The 22,462-nt window shown below is 41.9% G+C and overlaps 1 protein-coding gene across 1 annotated transcript; it reads right to left on the bottom strand.

Annotated features, from left to right (window-relative positions):
* Positions 1–3,652: 3,652 nt before the first annotated feature.
* MRPS10 (mitochondrial ribosomal protein S10) lies at positions 3,653–20,863 on the bottom strand. Its single transcript, XM_032862185.1, has 7 exons — positions 20,759–20,863; positions 10,196–10,260; positions 10,034–10,106; positions 7,583–7,719; positions 5,826–5,934; positions 4,452–4,541; positions 3,653–3,998 (listed from the first exon to the last, which is right to left on the bottom strand). Exons 1-7 carry the CDS (start codon positions 20,804–20,806, stop codon positions 3,918–3,920), a joined length of 603 nt encoding a protein of 200 aa, XP_032718076.1. The 5' UTR covers positions 20,807–20,863; the 3' UTR covers positions 3,653–3,917.
* Between the last annotated feature and the right edge of the window lie 1,599 nt (positions 20,864–22,462).

Genomic DNA, 22,462 nt, shown 5'->3' with positions numbered 1-22,462 from the left:
ATCATCTGAAAGAGGATTAGGAGCCATACAGGGAAATGATAGCTGGAAGCGAGTGACAATAGCAACGATTTAAGGAGGGCAGGGTTAGGAATTGAGCGGGGATTTGCAGACAACGCTGGGGATCCCAGGCAGTCAGCCGTAAGCCTGGCTCCAGGAATAATGTCTGGGAGCTACGAGCCAGAATCTGCTGAGCCCTGGACAGGCCTGGCCTGAAGCACTACTGTAAATCGTCTCCATGCCAGTTGTCTTGTGACTCAGTGAGACGCCCCTGCTGAAGCCTCAACTCTCCTGTCGCCCCCCTCGGACACTTAGGACCAGTGTTGGCCCTGAGACCACAGGGATTACACTGTATATCATGCTTCCTGCCTTTATTCATACACATTTACACCTTTTATTCTTCAGATACTTTCTCCCTAATCAATCTTTTTTTTTTTTTTTTAAAGTCAGCTCCACCCACGCTCAGCCTGGAGCTCAATGTGAGGCTTGAACCCACGACCCCGAGATCAAGACCTGAGCTGAGATCAAGAGTCGCACATTTGGGGTGCCTGGGTGGCTCAGAAGGTTAAGCCTCTGCTTTCGGCTCAGGTCATGGTCCTGGGTCCTGGGATGGAGCCCCACATCCAGCTCCCTGCTCAGTGGGGAGCCTGCTTCTCCCTCCCTCTCTGCCTACTTGTGATCTGTCAAATAAATAAATAAATAAGAGTCGGATGTTTAACTGACTGAGGCACCCGGGTGCTCCCTATCTCTTTACTTCCAAGCTTTAGGGAAACGAGTATGTTTTGCTCACATACAAGGTGAAATGAATTTGGATTTTAGGTTTGAATATTCTGCATTTAATACGTGGACATCCGAGTACTTCCTAGCCTTTCTAGACTGTCCCTGCCTTTACCTGGAACTCACACTGATCAGTTGCACTTTTGGTCTGTTTCATCCGTGCACTGGAAGGGTGACTGAGTAGGCTAGTCATAACTTGGTTTTCCCTCCTGTAAAATGGAGGTAATTACTGTAACTCCTTTATTGGGTTGTTATGAAGATTAAGTAAGATAGCCATCTGTAATGACTACGTAAAATGCTTGGCATAATGGGTGGTGGTGATTATAATAAGCACGTTACGTGTTTTCTCATCTAAATTAACCCTCGCATCAACTTCGGCAAATAAATAAGACTTTGTAGCTACTCTAAGTGTTGTCCTCTTGGAGATATGAGGTCCTTTCCAGATGGGTCTTAAACAGTCCCTACAGCACGCAAACACCTGGAGCTTCACGGAATTGGTACTGCTGTCCTGTAACTGCTACTCTGTAGTGGATGTCTATTATCCCCCGGGACAACGCGAGGTGTTTCTCAGCGATCTAATTTAACACTCCTAACCTTAATAAGTAGGTATTGTTTCCTACATTATCCTAATGAGTAAACTGAGGCTCTGACAGGGTTAAGTACTCTGCCCAAGTTTAAAGCAGTTAGGGGGTTGAACTCTTACCTCAGGTCTGACTCCAAAGCCTGTGTTTTCTCCACTCTGCTACTCACTCAAGTTGTGGTAATACTAAGTAATATAATGTAGGAAAGGATCAATGGTAGCTTTAACAAGTAGAAATGCTTTAGGAAATCGGACTAATGGCTGAAAATAACTGCTGTATGTATTTCCTGTGGCATGTTCACGCAGCCAAAGGAACCTTTCCATGATGTGCTTTGAAAGCATCAAAACCAGGCCCTGAATGAGTCTGATCTGTGGAGGTCTGTCAGTAACTTTAAACAGATGATAACATTATTTAATATAAAAAGAAAATATATCAGGACGCCTGGGTGGCTCAGTTGGTTGGACGACTGCCTTCGGCTCGGGTCATGATCCTGGAGTTCCAGGATCGAGTCCCGCATCGGGCTCCCGGCTCCGCGGGGAGTCTGTTTCTCTCTCTGACCTTCTCCTCACTCATGCTCTCTCTCACTGTCTCTCTAATAAATAAATAAAAATCTTTACAAAAAAAAAAAAAAAAAAAAGCTTTAAAAAAAAAGAAAATATATCTCAGAGAGAACAACAATGAACCCAGGATTATACCTCAGTAAATTAAAAAAAAAACCTCACTTCCTACCTGCCTTGTGGTTCATTCCATCAGGTCCTTTTCTCTCATGACCTCCCTTCCCTAAACGGACAAAATATGGTACTTGGGTATTAATTCTGATTTTTGGAATAGGCACTTTTCTCAGGAGACCCAATTAAAAAAGTCCTGTCAGGATGAAGAAATTACCTTGTTTATATCAGGAAGTAGGCTTCAAATATGCCAAATACTTTTGTCAAAGAAATACCACTAAGTTTTTATTATGTATGTAGTTTATTTGTATATTCACCTTATAACAAGATTTTAATATGTAATTTGAAGTGCTAAGTAATCTGGTTTATAGACTAATTTAGTCAGAAACCAGCTCTAAGGAGATGCATACCTTTGAAAGAGCTCACAAGGACCGTCACTGGAGGCAAGTTTGCATAAATCACCTTAGGATACAGTGATTAATACTGTCGTTAAAAAAAGGCTTAAATGATCCATATTTAAGAATTTCTTTTAAAGTAAAAAGAGGTCACAGATTGCGGCTTTGCTAGATACAGTTCTGTTACATCACTCTTGTTTTATTGACTAGTTCTTGATGTCGAGGCTTAGACCTGGGATAAGCGTGCCTTACACACTCGTGAATGACACCATCGACCACTGAGTGGGAAATTGAGTGAGGTCATGGGCACAAGGCTGTAACTCTTTTCATGTTAATGACAGCATTGGAAGTCTAATGCCTAAGCAGTGTGCATTCGAAGCACCAATACCTGAGAGTGGGCCGGGGAAAAGGGGCCCGGGATGCCAGTTTAAGGGGAGAAAAACTGAGAAGTCATAATGACCCCAAAGATGGGAAGGAAACCGCAAAAAGACACGGATCGGATTGTGCTGTAGAAAGGAAATGAATCACTCCCTTGGGGTTCCTATACCAGCAGTTCCAGCACATGGTAGGCTTTGCCTCTTTCAGGCTTTTAACTCCGATTTAATTTCATGGAAAAGTAGACCTCTCCAAAGAGAAAGAATGCCATTTACCAAAAGAAAGAGGCCTTGTCAACATGGTGTTTAATAAGGAAAAATATTTATCCGTGCCCTGTACAGTTTTCAAAAGCCATTATTTTCAAAAGCCATTATTTCCATTTACTGTTTGAGATTTTCTACAGTGCTGGTTACAGAGCTAACAAAAGCCTCCTGAGTGAATGAATCACAGGATGATAAAGGTGATACGGTGATTTCTCGAGAGCTCAGATTCCCCAACAGTGAGCCTTCCAAAGTGGCCTGGTGAGGGTCTGGGCCACAAGAGGAGTTCAGTGCATGAGACGCCGCCCGCTACATTCATGTTCAAGAATGTCACGCTTAAATGAGGTAAAATTTGGAGGTTACCATCCCCAAACTAGCATTTGCCAGCTAGCACTGAGGTAAATGGGAAGAACTTTAACTGTTCGGTGTTAAACTAACCAAGTTAACCAAAGGTTCCTTCTAGGTGGCTCAAAAGGGAAAATGTGCGTAAGGAATATTTCAAAGATTGACTTTCAGATGAAATGAAACAGATTAAAATCAGCACGATCTAATCACTGAACAGTAACAGAGTAACAAAATACAAACTCGATTCTCTTGGCGCACAGCAGTCAAAGTGGTTTGCTCACATTTGTTAAAATCAGAACTGAAAGGATGAGTGTACAGAAGAACAGGTCAAGTGGTTTTTCACTCTAGTCCAGTGTGTCACTGAAGTTCGGCCCCTTGCTGTGAGCTGATCAGGATATGTGCGGTCACGCGGGCTCCACGGAGCGGTCAGGTGGACTCATGGTCGAGCCTCTCTATCTCAACATACATTTCTGACCTCCTCTTGGGTCAAAGGCCAGCACCAGCAGACTCGCTGAGACTTTAGGACTTGCCTTCTTTTTCTTCTGGTACCGTTTCCCAGACTGGCTCCTTGATGTGTTCTGGTAACTGTTCTAATTTGGTCTAAAAAGAGAAAAACAGAACTATAACATAATGCGGACTTCACTGAACTCTTTGGCCACAGATGGGATTTATTCATTTTGTTCCCTCAAGTCCTCTTGTTTTCTTTTTCCCTCTCACTCCCCTTTATCTCTGCGTAGGGCTCTCCAAAAAGGAGAAGGAACCTGGACGGTGTACAAAACACTCTCACACAGCTCACTCGGCGATCTCCAGGGACTGCCAATGAATGTGGCCCCTCTGTCCACTACTGCTAAGGGGGAGGGAGACTAGGGATGGCTTGGGGAGGACGTGCGCTGTCGGCACTGCGCAGGGAGGCAAGGACCCCCAGCACGGTGGCAACTCAGCCCCCCGTCCGCCTCAGGCACTCCCCACCACTCCGCGGGCCGGGACAGGGCTGTGAAGTAGCAAACAATAATACACACCTCCTACCAACGGAGCCAGAAATTCCAGTCATACCTTTGTCACTTCCATGGCAACTCCTTCAGGTAAGTTACGCTGAATATATTCCAAGTAGACATCTGCTGTACTTCCAGTTAGATGTTCTAACTAAAATTTCAAACATGAAATTGGTTCACGATATGCTGTTAAAGCAGAAATTTTAAGTTTTTTTTTTTTAAAGTAAAAGCAGTATAGCCTTTTCTTTCGCTATGAAATCTTACACGGAATTCCAACTTTGTTTTTTTTAAGACAGAGAGAAAGCGTGAGCACAGGTGAGGGTGGGAGGGGCAGAAGGAGAGGGAAAGAGAATCCCGAGCAGGCCCTATGGGCAGCACACAGCCCAGCCTGGGCTTGATCTCATGATCCTGAGACCACAACCTGAGCTGAAATCAAGAATCAGACACTTACTGACTGAGCCACCCAGGTGCCTCCAGAATTCCAGCTTAAAAGGAAAAAAAGTATTGGGGTATCTGGGTGGCTCAGCTAGCTAAGCAATTGCTCTTGGCTCAGGTCATGATTTCAGGCTCCTGGGACTGACCCCACATTGGGCTCCCCACTCAGGAGGGGAGCCTGCTTGTCCCCCTGCAACCCCTCCTCCCTCTGCTCACATACAGACACTTGCTGATAAATAGATAAAATCTTTAAAAATAAATAAATAAATAAAAAGAAATAACTAAAAATAAATAAATAAAAAAGATCTTCTGGTTGATTGGAAGGGGCGAGCACAGCGCACTGGATACCTTAAAACCAGGGCTCTATGGAACCCAGCCGGCAAGTGCGATTTACCTGCATTTGTTTTCATGACATTTACTAATCATATACTATGTAATGGGAGCATTCTAAGTGCTTTCAATAAATACCTCATTTAATCCTCACACTAAACTTACGAGATGCATACCAGAACCGCTCATTCCACAGATGCGGGAACTGAGGTGCAGACCACACTGCTGGGACATGCCAGTACATGAACCTGATTCCAGAACCCTTGCCTCCTTAACCACAAGACCACGCTGACCCGATTGGATGCACAAACGAGTAACTGATGAATGAAAAACCTTCCTGTTTCCCGTTGTGGACATGGAAAACCCACTAGTGTGTGAGAAGAATCACTACAACTATGTAGGAACTTAACTAGAATTTATGAAATACAAGCCAAATCCTTCCAAGGTTTCATACTGTATGAAAATTAGCATAACCTGCATTGCTGAGTTGAAGTACAAACTGCTCTGAAGGATGGCTGTGAGTCTCATTTCCTATCATTTACCTTCTCTCCAGCCAAAAGCCACCGGCTGACAGAAAGTCCACCCAGTCAACGTCAAAGGAACAGTTACGGGGTGCTAGTGTGAAACCCCGGGCATTTCAAAAATGCTTCAATGTCTGAAATTAACTCACCTCTAAACATCTGTAAAGTGTTCTCATTTCATACTGAACTCTGTGCTTCTTGAAAATATGCACTGATTTGAGAAGAGTAAATCGCTCTATTTTCCTTGGAGGTTCATGTCTGAAAAATCAATGGGCAAAACAACATACTAAGCTAAGTGATGTTAAAACCTGAGTCACCGATAGCAAAGCATGATTCCACAATTTCGCAGGCGGGGTTCATAATTATAGGCATTAGCTACCACTTACAGACTTGCAGCTGTCAAGACTGTCACACGTTAACAAGTGCTGTCATAAAGCTCAGGCCAAAGTAAACACAGGAGACGGCAAGGGGAACAAATATCCCACAGACCCAGAACTGAGCCTTGGCATGCAAGGGCAGAGTGCATGCCTCTGGCTCTTACCCGCCGCCCCCACCTTAGTCCAGTTTTGGCCAAATGTATGAAATGTGAAGAGTGGAACCAGTGCGTTGCTGTGTGTGTTGTATTAAGGAAATCTGCAAATCTACCAATAACCACGAAACTAAAAAGTCTATTATGGGAAAGGTGTGGGTTCCTTCTGTTTTCTTATAAAGCAAGCCTGGCAAAGCCCTAAATGGGCCTTGGTCAGCACCAGAAGGAGCAGGTGACAAAAGAGGTGCAGCAGTGCCCCCCCTTATCCATGGTTTTGCTTCCAGCAGTTTTAGCCGCCTGTGGCCAACCACAGTCCCGAAGCAGGTAAGTCCTTCTGAAAGAGTCAGTAGGTTAAGAGCAGCCTAACGTGACATCACAGTGCCTACAGCACTCAGCTCACTTTGTCTCACTGCCTGGGCAACTCATCATCTCACATCATCCCAAGGCTGAGTACAGCACAAGAAGGTATTTTGAGAGAGGGGGAGAGAGACAGCATATTCACGTAACTTTTATTATAGTATATTGTTGCAATTGTTCTATTTCATGACTGGGTATTGCTGTTAATCTCTTACTGTGCCTAATTTAAAAATCACTTTAGCACAGGCATATAGGTATAGGAGAAAAAAACGACATGCAGGATTTAGTGCCCTTCCCAGGTCTAGGCACCGGCTAGGGTGCTGAGTGCCCTCCAAGGACAAGGGGGAGACTACTATAGTTATACTTGACCCAGCAGTGATTTCAAGGTCATCTGAAGCTTACCTTGCTCCTGCGTGAAATGACCAGGTGAGTGATGCTTCCAGAGGCAGTTTTGAAATAATAGCTATTAGCAAAGACCATCAGAGTCTAAAAAGATTAATTTTTCACCTAATTCACTTCCCTGCCCCACGGAGTCTCTATACATTAGGGCTTCGTGGGTCTCCTTATGTCTGTGCAATTGCTAAAGAAAGGATTTTCTTTATTTTCCTCGTTCACTCGTTCTAGTTTTTAAAAACTCTAGTAGACAGGAATCCTGATTAGGATAATACAACAAACCTAAACTCTACCCACTATGAGTTTCTATGCTACCTTAAGGCCTCAGACCTAGCTGGAATCAGCACCATTTTTCAGGTTGATCATGTTATAGCAGCTAATAGGTCAGATTAGGAAAGATCATACTTACATTTTACTTTATTTTTTTTAGAAGATTTATTTATTTGAGACAGAGAAAGAGAGAGAGAGAGATCATGAGCAGGGGGGAGGGGTAGAGGGAGAAGCAGACTCCCCACTGAGCAGAGATGCCCCCTCAGTGTGGAACTCAATCCCAGGATCCTGGGATTGTGACCCCAACAGAAGGCAGACACTTAACCTGACTGAGCCACCCAGGCGCCCCATACTTACACTTTAATAGAGATACCAAGTTCTTTCGCAGCAAGCATTGCAAAATATTCATAACTGTCCAATACAGCCTTATCATGGCCTTTTACTAAAACTGACAGGCGCTTATATAATGTATCTGGTTCATCAGAGATGGTTATCTACAATTTTAAAATAAAAAACAAAAGTTTCAGTTATGGTTCCTCTAGTATTTATAATTGGAAAATTTCATGTGTTATCCTCAATTGAACAATTTCAGAGTTTACTAATAAACGGGGTGAAAAATGCTGAGTAACAGCTTAATACTATTAGTATTAAGTATTAGTAACTTAATACTATTAATTACCTATCTACTGTCACATTCAGATCTCCACAATGACTCCTACAATCCGTTAAAATAAAGTTTAAATCAAAAGGATGTTCAAGCAACCTACAAAATCACTAATGGAACCTTCTAACTTCATAGTTATTGATATTTGATACTGATATTGATATCTGATCCCAAATACATAAAGGGAAAAGATTTTGGGTCTGTTAACAAAGTAGCCTGGTGAGGTCAGAAGATGTGGACTGGGAATTAAACTGCCACTGCCAGCTGAGTAAAAACAGGCAAGTCCCAGGATTTCACTGCACGACAGTTTGCTCGTATATAAAATAGGATCATCCTTATGCTAGAGTTCACAGCATTTCTGTGGCCAACAAATAACAAAACACTGATGAAGTGCTTAGAAATTACAAAATGTTGTTATACAAAGGCAAGCTATTGCTATTCATATTTTTACTAGTTTTTTTTTTCTTTTCGATTTTGTTAGAGCGAGAGTGCACAAAGCAGGGGACAGTGGCAGGCAGAGGGAAAAGCAGGCTTCCTGCTAAGCAAGGAACCCAGTGCAGGACTCGATCCCAGGACCCCGGGATCATGACCTGAGCTGAAGGCAGACGCTTAACTGAATAAGCCACCCAGGCGTTCCTTATTAGGTTTTGTTCATGTATGTTTTGCCTGTCCTAATAGAAAAATTACTCATTTCTAATTAAAATGTTATGGCACTGACTGTACATTTAACTTCTCCCTCTTCTACTCTAATACTTAAAGATCTTAGGAATAATGGGTCTGACATTTCTGACTTTCTTCCAAGAGATAAATTACATTCACCTTCATTTGTCCATTAGACCAGTAATTTATCTTACTAATCCAATGATTCAGGGTTAAATTACTTCACTCCTAAAAGGAGATCTACTTATTAACCAGGAAGCTACCTAAACATTTACTCTCAATTACCCCAAATACAGTTGCTGGAAGAAGAGACTACGCTGATATTCTGTATCATAACTCGGGGGACTGGGGAAAGGGAGTAGAGCTCCAAGATGTGTTTTGAATGGTCCCTGTAGGGCTTTAAATATAGTCCGAATCTGTTGTGATAGGAAAAATCAAGAGATTTTGAATAAAAATTTGGATTTCAGGTTAGCTTGGAAAACTTAAGACTTCACTAGTCTAACCTCCCACACGGCAACATGTGGCTGGAGTAAGTGGTAGCTGTCTCACTTATAGAGGGCGCAGCCTGTCACTGTGCCCACGCCACCACCTTTCCTTACAGACTTGCCCATGAGAACACCTGGCGTGGAGGCCCAGGGTTCATATGTACTTTCATGGAAAGAGATCCAGTATCTATTCAGTGAAAACAAATCAAAAGAGCAGTATATGATGTATAGCAGAATTCCAGTTTGGTGAGCACATGCATAGAGAGGATGGTTACACACAGACAAATGTCTAGAAGGAGTCATACCAAACGGTTAACAAGGGATTATTTTTGAGGGGTGGAACTGAAAAGATCCAGAATTTGTAAGGACTGTTTAAACCACAATTTACACAAAAACTGGGTTGATAAATTATGGTTCTTATTTAAAGGAAACAAGGTTACACAGCTACTTCTAGCTTTTCTTTGCCAGTGGTAATGCTCTTCCTTACTGTGAATAAGGACTGTCCAAGCCCAGCCTCAATGCCTTAAAGTGGAAACAAAGACTTGAAGCCTCCAAGAAAAACATTTTCCATAACATAATATGAAGTATTCTGCATCATTAATTATGACTACTCATCACACTGTGCTGAGCTAAAGCAAAAGTCTGTTTCTTCTGACAGTAATTAGTTATTTGGGGTAAATAACCAATTCCCTGACCCCCTGAAAGATGGTATGAGCATGCAGGGACGTTAGAGTACTTCACTCAGGCACACTGTTCCCGGCCAGTATTCCAGAACAAAACATTTTTGTCCATAAGGTGTTTGGGAAACAGCCTCAAATGAAATACAGAGGAAAATCTATTGCTAATACAGCTCTTTATCAAGAAATAGGAAGTACTTGAGTGCTGTGAACTGTGTAAACCTGGCAATTCACAGACCTGTACCCCTGGGGCTAATAATACATTTTATGTTTATTCAAAAAATTTAAAAATTAAAAAAAAAAAGAAATAGGAAGTACATACCTTAGGCTTGGTCAAATCCTTGGGAATATCAACGTGTAGGTTTGAAAACTGTACCCATTTCATACTGGTACTGCTATGTGTGGAAACAAAGGAAAAACCTAAGTGATATAGCACAAAAGCCCATTTTCTTATTCAATTTAGCGCATCTAATTACATACTTACAGGAGAAAGCCACCATTTCTGGCTGTACTGCTCTTAGAAGGGTTTACAGAAAAATTCCTTGAACCCTAAAAAAGGGGGGGAGCATGTTTTAGAATTAAAGTCAATCCTTAAACATTCAGTTTCCACTAAAAAAGAAAAAAAAATCAAAAGATGTACAATGCTTCAAATTAAGGACTCATTATTTCAGATGAAGATACTAGGGTAACTAAAATGCCAGATTAGATTTCATTTAAAAACAAGAGGACAATGAAAGAGTTGTTAATCAAAACAAATTCTCAAAATACTACAGCATCTATATTTCTTAAAGCTTCAGAGTAAGAACTTTTTAAAAAAGCACTTTACACAGACACATACAAGCAATTCTCACACTGAAAGAACATCTATGATTTTAAGTATGTGGACATCAAGGAAAAAGTGACTTCATTTTCCCATTTTTTTAATGTACTACAATATAACACTTACCCTGCCTATTTCTGAGCAAGTCTCTTTTTAATTTATTTGTAAGAATTGAAGTAAGAATTCTAAAGTACCCTTTTTGCGAAGCTTTCATACATCTTTCTACTGTAAGTTTCTTGGCTTGGCTGGGAGATTTATAAATAAACTGAAATACAGTGAAACACACATCATCTTACACCACTGCTGTACCTCCTACTCCCAACAATCCAGCCTTTCCATATCCTTTGTCAGCTCCCCCTGGTGGACAAAACTTCTAGCTGCAAGACACCTACGGTACTATATCTAATAATGTAATTTGCCATCTGTTTCCCCCTTGAGCTTTCCTGAGATTTAAAAATGTAACCTGGGAGAGGTGCTGGGTGGCGTAGTCAGTGAAGCATCCGACTCTTGGTTTTGGCTCAGGTTGTGATCTCAGGGTTGTAAGATCCCAGCCCTCTGTGGGACTGTGTATTTAGCAGAAAGTCAGCTTAAAACACTCTCCCTCTGCCCCTCTACCTCATGCTTGCTCAATCTTTCTCTAAAATAAATAAATAAAATTAAAAAAAAAAAAAGATTTTATTTATTTATTTGAGAGAGAGAAAGCAAGACTGAGCAGGGAGCCCAATACAGGGGCTCAATTCCAGGACCTTGAGATCATGATCTGAGCCCAAGGCAGACGCTTTACTGACTGAACCACCCAGGCACCCCAATAAATAATCTTAAAAAAAAAAAAAAAAAAAAAGTAACCTGAGAAAGTACAGTATAGTTAGATCCTGAAAAACACTCAGAAAATGAAAATAACACTTTAGTACAATAAAACTTTAAACAACTGGGGGTCACCTAAGTATGTTTTAAAAGCCTACTTACTTACTCTTAACTTATTGTCCTGTGCCCCCCCAATGCCAAATCCGAGAATGGATGCAAACCAAAACTTTCATATTCTCCCTTGGATGAAGGGAGAAAAATAAAAAGAAAGGATATTTGGCAATACAATGCAAAGTAGTAGGAGATGAGTGTCGTTTGCTCACACACGATCACAGTTCCTCTGCCTGCCTCCTTGCATGTACGCCAGAGATCCCACAATCTGTGTGCAAAAGCACCACAGGTCTGGGCACCTGGATGGCTCAGGCAGTTAAACATCTAATTCTTGATTTTGGGCCCCCCCCTCTTAAAAAAGGAGGGGGCACAGATCTAAGCAATAGGACACTTTCCAGTCATATTCTCCAAGTACAAACCTCTGCTTTTAAAAGTTGGAGCCTAGGGGCACCTGGGTGGCGCAGTGGGTTAAGTGTCTGCCTTCAGCTCAGGTCATGATCTCAGGGTCCTGGGATCAGGCCCCACATCAGGCTCCGTGCTCAGCGGGCAGCCTGCTGCTCCCTCTGCTTGTACTCGCTCTCTGGCAAATAAATAAATAAAATCCTTTAAAAAAAAGTGCTGTTATAACCACAAATCAACTTTTTAAAAAATATTTATTTTATTTATCTGGGGGGCGGGGCAGAAGGAGAGGGAGAGAGAATCTCAAGCCGACTCTGCACTGAGTGTGGAGCCTGACATGGGGCTCAATCTAACGACCCTGAGATCCTGACCTGAGCAGAAACCAAGAGTTGGATGCTTAACAGGACTGTACCACCCGGGTATCCCCAACAGGAAAAGATGTTCACTGAATCTTCTACAAGAAATGATTACCTCTTGCAACTCAGCCAATGAAAAACCATCACTCTGAGCTCTTGTTTTCCACTGGACTTTCAAAACCCCTCCCAACTTCTTCCTTTTTCTCCATAAAATATTTCTCTTCTTTGTTTCTGGGACTTGTCCATGGTTTTGCAATAACTTGCATGTCCCAAACTGCAATTCTCTGTCATTCCCAAATAAACCAATTTTTACTGGTAAAATAACTTTCATTTTTAAGGTTAACATTATTTGGTGATCAGAAGTGGGATCCAGAAATATTCAACAACTTCGAGGCTGGTGAGCGAACAGGTGCCAGGGCACACAGAGCCAGTGAAGTTCACTGTTCTCTCACCAACCCTGGAGTTGGAGGCTAAGTTTTTCCTGGACTTCGAGCTCTACTCTCTGCGTTTTGAGCTCTCCAGGATCTGTTTTAAGGCTCTGTCCTTTCAGAGAGTGCTGGTCTGACCTTTGGACTGACTTCTCTTTGGAACCAGACAGTTCCTGTTGAAACTGTGCTGTTGAGGAATTTTTCTTTTTTTACTCTAGAGAAAAACCTCTAAGAAATAGGATCCCCGTCATTAAAATGATTTGAAGGCAGCTCCCCTTCTGAAACACTGGTGGTTTTATGTTTAAAAGCTGGGGTTCTTCCTCCTGACCATCTCTAACAGTAGTTACTGACTTAATCAAAAGAAATTTAGAATTTCAATGGCCATTATGGGGAACTTTTGATTTCCTCCCAACTAAACCAGGCAGCTAAGTCTCTAAAACTGTCAAAACTGAATGGGATGCCTGTTTTGATTGGTATCTTAGAGCTTCCAAACATTATCATGGAATCTAAAATTGCCTCTCATGGAATCTAAAATTGCCTCTCCGCAAAATACAGCAAAGATAAAAAGGCTCCTGAGGTCTGAGGGACACCCTCCCTGCCCAACTCCCAGGAGTGTGGCAGCTACTTTATGCTCAGTGCTCCCCCTCGCCCCCCATGGTGTCATCACTCTCCTTCCCCTTGTGACACCTCCAGCTTCTCCACACCCTCAACCTCCCTGTTCTAATTCTCCCACCAAACTTTCTTTTGCATCCGAACCTCAGCCTGCTCCGTCCTCTACTGAACCTATCAAAACCTGCCCCTTTAAAGTTAAATCTTTTCACTTTAAAAAAAAAAAATTTTTTTTTTTTTGAGAGAGAACATGCTTGTGCCCAAGTGAGGGAAGGGGCAGAGGGAGAGAATCTCAAGCAGACTTCCTGATACGGGGCTTGATCTCACAACCCTGAGATCACGACCCGAGCTGAAATCAAGTTGGACATTTAACTGCCTGAGCCACCTAGGTGCCCCTAAAGTTAAAATCTTCTGAGGATCCATATAAAACCCAAATTTCTTATGTTCTCTAGAATGATGCTGAATTGAGAGCCGTAGTTGAAGTTACTTGTAGTGACTGAGAACCCCCACAGGTTTGCAGAAAGCATTTCACATAGTTATTAAAACTTACCAACCTGGTTTCTCAGATTTTTTAGAAATTAGTCCATATGCATGTTGATGAGGGCTAAGCCAAATACTGGCTGTAGCTAGCCCGATGGGAAGATCTCGAAAGGAGTTTAGAGAAACAGACCCCTAACTTTTGCTAAGATGCTAGAACATTTGCTGGAGATCTCCACCAAGCAATTACAGTAGCTTTTCCTAAGCCTGTTGATTGGACCAAAGTTTAGTCTCACATACAAAAGCCTAATGACCCTGTTCATGACTACTGTAATTGATTTCAGATTGTTTTCAAGGAAAATTCTGGTCTTCTTTTTCATGTTGAATCCATCAGAGTAGCATTTAGCTATATTTCTTAATGGGCTGAACTGGGCTAACGCTTTTAGGTAAAAAAACCAAGATGGAGTGGGAAACTGCATCCACTCCTGATTTAGTTAATTTGGCAAACCAGCTTGCTAGTACCCTAGGGAAGTCACCTAAAAGACCACTAAATTTCTTAACTTTCTTTCCATCTTTTTCTTCTTCTTCTTTTTTTTTTAAAGTAGGCTCCATGTCCAGCATGGAGCCCAATGCAGGGCCCGAACTCATGACCCCAAGATCAAGATCTGAGCTGAGATCAGAGTTGGACAGTTACCTGACTGAGCCACTCAGGCATCCCTAAATTCTTAATTTTCAACTCTAACAAATGAAGGCCCTTAAACCAAAAACTTTCTAGTTTCTGCTATTATTGCAAAGAGCCAGAACACTGGAAAAAAGGTTACCATCCTAAGTGCTCCAGGTGTCTTCAGCCCTCTATAACCAGCCTTTCCAATGACTGCGAGGAACTATAGGCCCTCTTCCCCAAATTCCCTCTCGATTGGCTCAGAGAAACCACTGTTCAGTTCAGGAAGAAAATCTTTATCCTTACTGACACCAGAACTACACTCCTGGTGCTCAGTCCCAGTACTGCAAAGCAGTTCCTCCCTGCCTTAGAGTTCTAAAATGGTTCAAACAACTCTCTAATGAACTTCACCAGTTTCCTGTCTCTGAACCAGTTCCCGTTGGTCTAGGTCCACTGGGATATACAAACCCTTTTCTCTTTAGTTCCTCTGCACCTAGTCATTTATTGAGCTAAGACTTTTAAAAAAATTTTTTATTTATTCAATTTAGAGAGAGAAAGATATAGAGACACAGCATGAGCAGTGGGAGAGGCAGAGGGAGGGAGAAGCAGATGCCCTGCTGAGCCAGAAGCCCAACCTGGGACTTGATCGAAGGACCTAGAGATCATGAGCTGAGCTGAAGGCAGATGCTTAGCCATCTGAGGCACCCAGGTGCCCCTGGGGCAGGACTTTTTTTTTTCTTTTTTAAAGATTTTATTTATTTATTTAACAGACAGAGACCACAAGCAGCAGAGAGGCAGGCAGAGAAAGGAAGGGAAGCAGGCTCCCCGCTGAGCAGAGAGCACGATGCAGGGCTCGATCCCAGGACCCTGGGATCATGACCTGAGCCGAAGGCAGAGGCTTTAACCCACTGAGCCACCCAGGCGCCCCGGGCCAGGACTTTTTTTTAATAAATGTATCATGCTGGAATTCCTTTCTCCCAAAAGAGGGAAATAATTCTAGAATTTGACAGTAGTAATCAAAATGGCAGACAAGGTGAATTAAATGACCTTTCGACATCTTTTATTTGCTCCACGTCTGTTAGCACTGTGGTTGCACCTGGCGACACTGTTTGTCACTACTGGCACAAATCCTCTTTCTGGACAAAATCCTCAACTGATAGGTAGAATCTACAGAGTACTTCCCATAAAGATTCAAACAGATCCCTCAACCCTCTCCCCAGAATTGATGAATACCTTATAAATAAAGCAGTGCTGGAAGGCATCAAGTCTGAAACAGCCGATTACAAAGCTCAGGGCCTTATTATCCCCTGCACTAGTCCTAGTTACTACCCCTTTTGACCTGTGAGAAAACCCAATGGCCAAGGATGGAGGTTTGTCTAGGGCCTCTGAACAATACACTGTTATCCCTTGGCCCCCTGTTGTTCCTAACCCCCACATGCTGCTGACAACCATTCCCAATGAAAGCCAAATTTTCACTGTAACTGAAAGGCAGAGTGTATTTTTTAGTATTCCAGTTGTTAAGGATAGCCAGTATCTTTTTGCTTCCACTTGGGAGGGTTGGAAAGACACCTGGATAGTAAGGCCTCAGAGTTGCAGAGAGTCCTTACTTTTCACCAACCTTAAAATCAGATTTGGATGACTAAGTTTTCTGTAGGCTCTACCTTGTTAGGCAGGTGATTTGCCTTTCTGCTGCCCTTCTCAAATCTCTTCTCAGTAAGATAGCATCTACCTACTAAAGCTTTTGGCTTTGGCCTTAAAAGGAACACGAAGCCTACAAAGGGAAAAACTGCAATTTGCTCAAACTCAGGTTCAATACTTAGAGCACCTGATCTCAGATCAAGAACTACATTTGGATCCAGGGAGGACTCATACCATCCTGAACTTCCCCAAACCTAAAAGGAAATGCCAATTACAAGGTTTTCGTGGACTGGCTGGCTGCTGTTGAAATTGGATTTGGAAACTTCTTTTATGGCTCACTCTCTATATGCTTTACTAAAAAAAAACAAAACAAAACAAAAAAAAAACAAACAACAACAAACCAAAAATAAAAACAAAAAACAAATCCAATCCTAACATTTGGAAAAATCAAGAAGACAAAACTTTTGGGACTTTAATAAAGCCCTCTGCCCTCAGACATCCTAATTACCAACTTCCCTTTACTCTTTGTATGTGGAAGGGAAAGGAACACCCTTGAGAGTACTCATCCCAAAACAAAGGGACCATGATGGACCCATCGGATATTGTAGCCAATAACCAGACCCTGTAGCAGGATAGTCCCTTAACTTCTGAGCCATTCTTGCCACTGCACTTAATTAAGGCCACTGAATAAAAAAAAAAAAAAAATCAAGGGATTCCCCTTTAACTATCCTTGAATTTTGGCTAAGGGTAAAGCTGCAAATTTATACCAACAGTCAGTATGTCTTTGGGGTAGTTCGTAATTTTGGAATGTTAGGAAGCAGTCAAGAAGTTTCCTGGACACCTGAGTGGCTCAGATGGTTAAGCACCTGCCTTTGGCCCAGGTCATGATTTTCATGTCCTGAGATCAAGCCCTACGTCAGGCTCCTAGCTCAGTGGGGAGTCTGCTTCTCCCTCTCAGTCTTTCCCCCTGCTTGTGCTCTTTCTGTCTCTCTCAAGTGAATAAGAAAATCTTAAAAAAAAAAAAAAAAAGTTTCCTAATCTCCAATTTATCCCCATGATAAATTAACAACATTTCCTATTTCCAATTATTTCAATACCATACTTTGGCTGGCTGCTGTTACTAAGGTTCCCAGGCATTCCAGACTCAAGTCCCTGGGCACCAAACGAAACCACCTCGCTACTACTGTCAACAAAAATACTGCTTTCAAAGAAATCAATAGCCAAATCTCTGTCACGGTCCAAAGGGATGCTCCCCAAAATGATAATCTGGAAAAATTAACCAGAGATACCCAACAATTGGTCCCAGAGAGGGAAAAACAATATTGGAAAGAGAGTAATTATTGGCTTGATTAAAAGAGAACTGTGGGGCACCTGGGTGGCCCAGTGGGTTAAAGCCACTGCCTTTGGCTCATGATCCCAGAGTCATGATCCCGGAATCCTGGGATCGAGCCCCGCATCGGGCTCTCTGCTCAGTAGGGAGCCTGCTTCCTCCTCTCTCTCTGCCTGCTTCTCTGCCCACTTGTGATCTCTGTCTGTCAAATAAATAAATAAAATCTTAAGAAAAAAGAAAAAAAAAAAGAGAGAGAGAACTGTAGTTTGGACCAAATAACAATCTGACCTTACCAGAAATTCTAACATTCCCACTACTAACCACTGCACATGCATTAAACCATTGGTCTACTGACAAAATGACAACATCACTAACTAATATTTGTGGGGGAATTTTTTTTTTTTTTAAGAGAGAGAGAGAGAGCATGGGGAAAGGAGAATGGAGAAAGTCAAAGGTAGAGGGAGAGAGAGTCTTTTTTTTTTTTAAGATTTTATTTATGACAGATCACTAATTAAACTCACTAATGGTACTATTAAGACTTAACTGGCAAAATTTGTAGAGACTCTCCCAATACCTTGGCCGAGAGACTGTCGTTGGTCCTTCTGAATCTCAGATCCACCCACTCTGGAACTCAGACTCTCACTCTCTGAGCTAGTCACAGGATGCCCAATGCACCTGGTCCCTGCCTCCTTGACCCACAACTAATAAAAGGATATATACTTCGTATTATAAAGGCCTAATTACTTCTATTAAAAACAACCATACTTTGGTCAAGCAATCTCTTCACAGTGCACTCCTGGGAGACAGAACTTAATCATCACACCTTGCAACCTGGAGATTTCATCTATTGGAAAAGATATGTCCAGAAAAACTCCCTTTAACCTCGCTGGAAGGGACCTCATCAGCTACTGCTAACCAACCCTTGTGCTGCCGAACTCCAAGGGACAGACTGCTGGGTTCACATGACACATCTTAAGAAAGCATCAAACACTGACTGGACCTGCCCACCATCTGATGAACTAAAGGTAAAGATTTCCCAAAACTGAAGTAGATAAATTTGAAGAAAGAGCTTTTTAAAGATGTCCAGGCCAGGCCTGTATACCTTTTCCCATTTACTTCTACTATCTCTTTTGTGGAAAGAAAATGCCCTTGTCTGCGTTTTGCAAACCCTCGTGAAGGGGGGAAACCACTTCCTTTGATTATGGCCTTTTGAAAACAGTCACATCATGATCCTGGGTCAAAAAAACCTTCCACATGCTTTTTCTGAAGGGTGAGACAGTTCAACATTCACAAGTCTCCTTGTTCATCTGGATTCTTAACTGACGCTTGCATCTTATCCAAATTCAGGATCTCTGGATTTGCAACCTTATGTGCTGTATTATTGGATGACATTTGGTTCCAAACAGTTCTTTTGGGATAACAATAGTGCTTTCATTTATCTTTGAAGTTTTAGTATTTTTGTCAAAAGTTCATTAGCTATTAGCTTCATGTTTATGACTACACTGTATCTTCCCAAATGCACTCAGTTAATTCTTTCAGAGTGATCTTGCAGCCTTCACTATTTTGTCTTCATGGCTACGTTAAGCAGGGACTTCAGGAGGCATACATGGCCCCAGGTTTGCCTTTGTAGGGGTAACTTTCCTCCCCTAAGTTGGAATAAGTGCCAATAAATATTTCAGTTGGCTACCTACCTTCAGACTTAGGGTAGAAACATCATACAATCTGAAATTGTTACAACACTTCTTTTGTTTTGTGTAATTATTTAAGTTTTGTACTTAGCCTGTCTAACTTTTGTAAAAACGATGTAACCAATAAGGAGATGATCTCCAATGCTCATAAGCTTGATAATGTCTTGACGGATGGAAATGCCTGAGCATTCTCCCTGCCACCCCTCCTTGTTACTTGAATGAGATCTCAGTAGGTGTCCAAACTATAGCTTCCCTCAGACATAAGACATGGCAACCAGGGAAAGTCCTTCCTGGCACTGAGGGACAACCACTGAACATGGAAACCGGACTCCCCAATCAGCATGCTTTTGGAGAAAGATCTTAATCAAAAGGAGATGTAAAAATGAAGGGAAACCTCACACAAGTAGAGCTGGCGGCTAAAAGGGGGACCCACACTACTTAAAATCAATTACAAGAAGAACTGCCAATTACAGACCTCAAGAGAAGAATCATCAACAGAAAAGAAAGATTACAGGCCCCAACAGAAGAAGATGTACACTGAATCTTCTACAAGAAACTGACCACCCTGCAATTCAGCCAAGGAGAAACCATCTTCACCCTGAACTCTTGCTTTTCTCCAATGGACTTCCATTCAGAACAGTCCCTCCTAACTACTTCCTTCTTTGTAAAATAATGTGCCTCTCCTTTATCTGCGGACTTACCTATAGCTTGGCCATAGCTTGCATGTCCCAAATTGCAATTCTGTTAATTCCTGAATAAACTCATTTTTGCTGGTAAAGTAATTTTTATTTTTAAAGTTAACAAGAGACTTACAAAACCAGAAAACACAGCCACTCTTATAACAAACTCTGAAAAACTTAGTTATCGCTCCATAAGAAAGTTAATAAACATAAGCTAACTTTATTTTTAAATGAATAAGCATTTTTAAGACTCGTTTGATTTTCTAATAAGCTACGTAACCATAGCTAAAACCCACAAATACAAAAGCTCTTTGGAGTCCTCAGCAACTTTTAAAATGTTAAAGAGGTAGTGAGACTAAATATTTTGAGAATCACTGCTTAAGTGTTTGCTTTGTCTCCAAAGAACGGCAAAAAGAATCCTTAACCCATTCCTAAGACTTCAGAGACTCTCATCTAATCTCACAACCTCCAGATATCAGAAAAGCATCACAATTTGGTTCCATGAATTTCCATGAACTTGCACCAGTTCAGCCGCTAATTTTACCGAAGCAATCATTCTCTGAGCTTCAGTTTATTTTGCAAACCTGAAAGCAGGAGTTTGAAACATATGCTGTTCAATATTCTTTCCAGCTGACATACTGTGATTCTTGTTCCCGTTTTTGTCCTGAATCTTTTTTTTTTTTTTTTTTAAGATTTTATTTACTTGACAGAGATCACAAGTAGGCAGAGAGGCAGGAAGCAGGTTCTCTGCTGAGCAGAGAGCCCAATGTGGGGCTGGATCCCAGGACCCTGAGATCATGACCTGAGCCGAAGGCAGAGGCTTTAACCCACTGAGCCACCCAGGCGCCCCTTGTCCTGAATCTTGTGTTTTACCACGTGAGAGAATACGAAATAAAACCAGCCCCTTTCTCGCCACCTTCCGGCAAAGCCCCAGGATGCGGAATAAATATCGGAGAAAATTCCAGATGGCCACAACGACATCTAGCAATCAGATTTTGTGGCTACTAACATGTTAGCTGGCTTAGCACCCCCAGCCCGCCAGGTACCTGCCAGAGACGCCGGCACATGGAGCCGAGCGCTCCCCGCGCCGCCATCTTGCCTCCAAGGCCTCCCAAGACTGCTTCCGGGGTCACGGCGGCGCCCTCAGGCCATAGAGTTCCGCTAAAGGAGAGAGTGTAACCTTGCGTTCCGGCTGAGAAACAACCATAGAGACTTTATTCCATGCTTTTTGAGGGTGGGACTGAGAATACAGCTGGCTTCCCTAGGGTTGGCGGACTAGCAGATGCTCCGTATTGATAACATTGCATCAACCCATGTCTAGATTGTTACCAAGTTTCTTAAATGTTTCCTCTTCAAATCCTGTTTGCCTTATGTAGCTCCTGTTTTGTTAGAGGCGACATAATACGTGCTTTGAAAAATATATGTTAATATATTAGCAGCAATTATTTCTGGGTAGTGGATTATCAACGGTTGATTTATTTTCGTATTTCTGCATTTTTAAAAATTTAACAAAATTTGTATTTCATTAAAAAGAAAAGTACCAGGGGTGCCTGGCTAGCTCGGTCAGTGGAGCGTGTGTCTCTTGATCTCAGGGTTGTGAATTTGAGCCCATGTTAGGTGTAGAGATTGCTTAAAAATAAAATCTTAGAAAAGAAAAAGAAAGAAAGAAAAAGTACTTTACTTCATTTCAATAGCCTTGCTATGTTTTGTAATCCTATATTCCTTTCTCACATCGTTTCACATTTTTGTGCCCCACCCCCTGCCATCCTGTACAACACTGTCTTACAGGTCTTCTGAAGTCTTCATTTCCTTATGTTACTTTAGTATTTCAGAATTTACAATTGCTGCCATTACCCAGTACCACAAACAAAAAAGTTTTATAACTAAAAATTGGTTATTAATGTCCACCATAATTTAGCTCCAACCCTTTTGAACTGGGGTTTGTTGTAATAGAAGTCTCTTACATTTGTGTCATTCTCCAAGTTTTATTTTCCCCAGGTGTTTTCACAGATACAATTCAGCATAATGGAAAACTCTAGACTTATAACTGGGAGATCTGGGTTTACCACTTAGCTGAATGACTGTGGGCAAGTTACTTGCCCACTCTGAGACTCAAGTTTCTCATATATCAACTAGAGATGATAATAATCGTTCCCATTTCAAATAATTGCTATGCAGGATAAATGAAATGCTGATGTGTGAAGGTTTGGTATAATGCCCAGCACATAATGATGCAAGGTAAATATCATCCACTATTTGCAACATAAAGTTTCTTCTGGGGCACCTGGATGGTGCAGTCGGTTGAGCATCTAACTGTTGGTCTCTGCCTGGGTTGGGATCTAGGATTCATGGGGTTGAGCCCTGCATTGGACTCTGTATGTGACCAGGAGTTGGCTAGAGATTCTCTCCCTCTATAACCCCCCCAGCTCCAATCAATCAATCAATCAATCAATCTTTCTATCTTTCTATCAATCAATCAATCTTCTACCTCACAGGCCTCGCAAGATTGCTGAGTGGATTAGGGATGTCTGGGTGGCTTAGTTGTTAAGTGTCTGCCTTCAGCTCAGGCCATGATCTCAGGGTCCTGGGATTGAGTCTTGCATCAGGCTCCTGTTCAATAGGGAGTCTGTCTCTCCATCTGCCCTCTCCTCTCTTTGTGTGCATTCTCCCTCTCTCTCAAATAAATAAATAAAACCTCTTAAAGAAAAAGATTGTTGAATGGGTTAAAAATAAAAAGATCAAGTTTATGA

This window comes from Lontra canadensis, unplaced genomic scaffold, assembly GCF_010015895.1.
Source record: "Lontra canadensis isolate GAN:19392208 unplaced genomic scaffold, GSC_riverotter_1.0 scaffold23, whole genome shotgun sequence".
Classification (NCBI taxonomy): Eukaryota; Metazoa; Chordata; class Mammalia; order Carnivora; family Mustelidae; genus Lontra; species Lontra canadensis.
The sequence above is the reverse complement of the archived record's forward strand: the minus strand, read 5'-3'. Positions and strand labels throughout refer to the sequence as shown.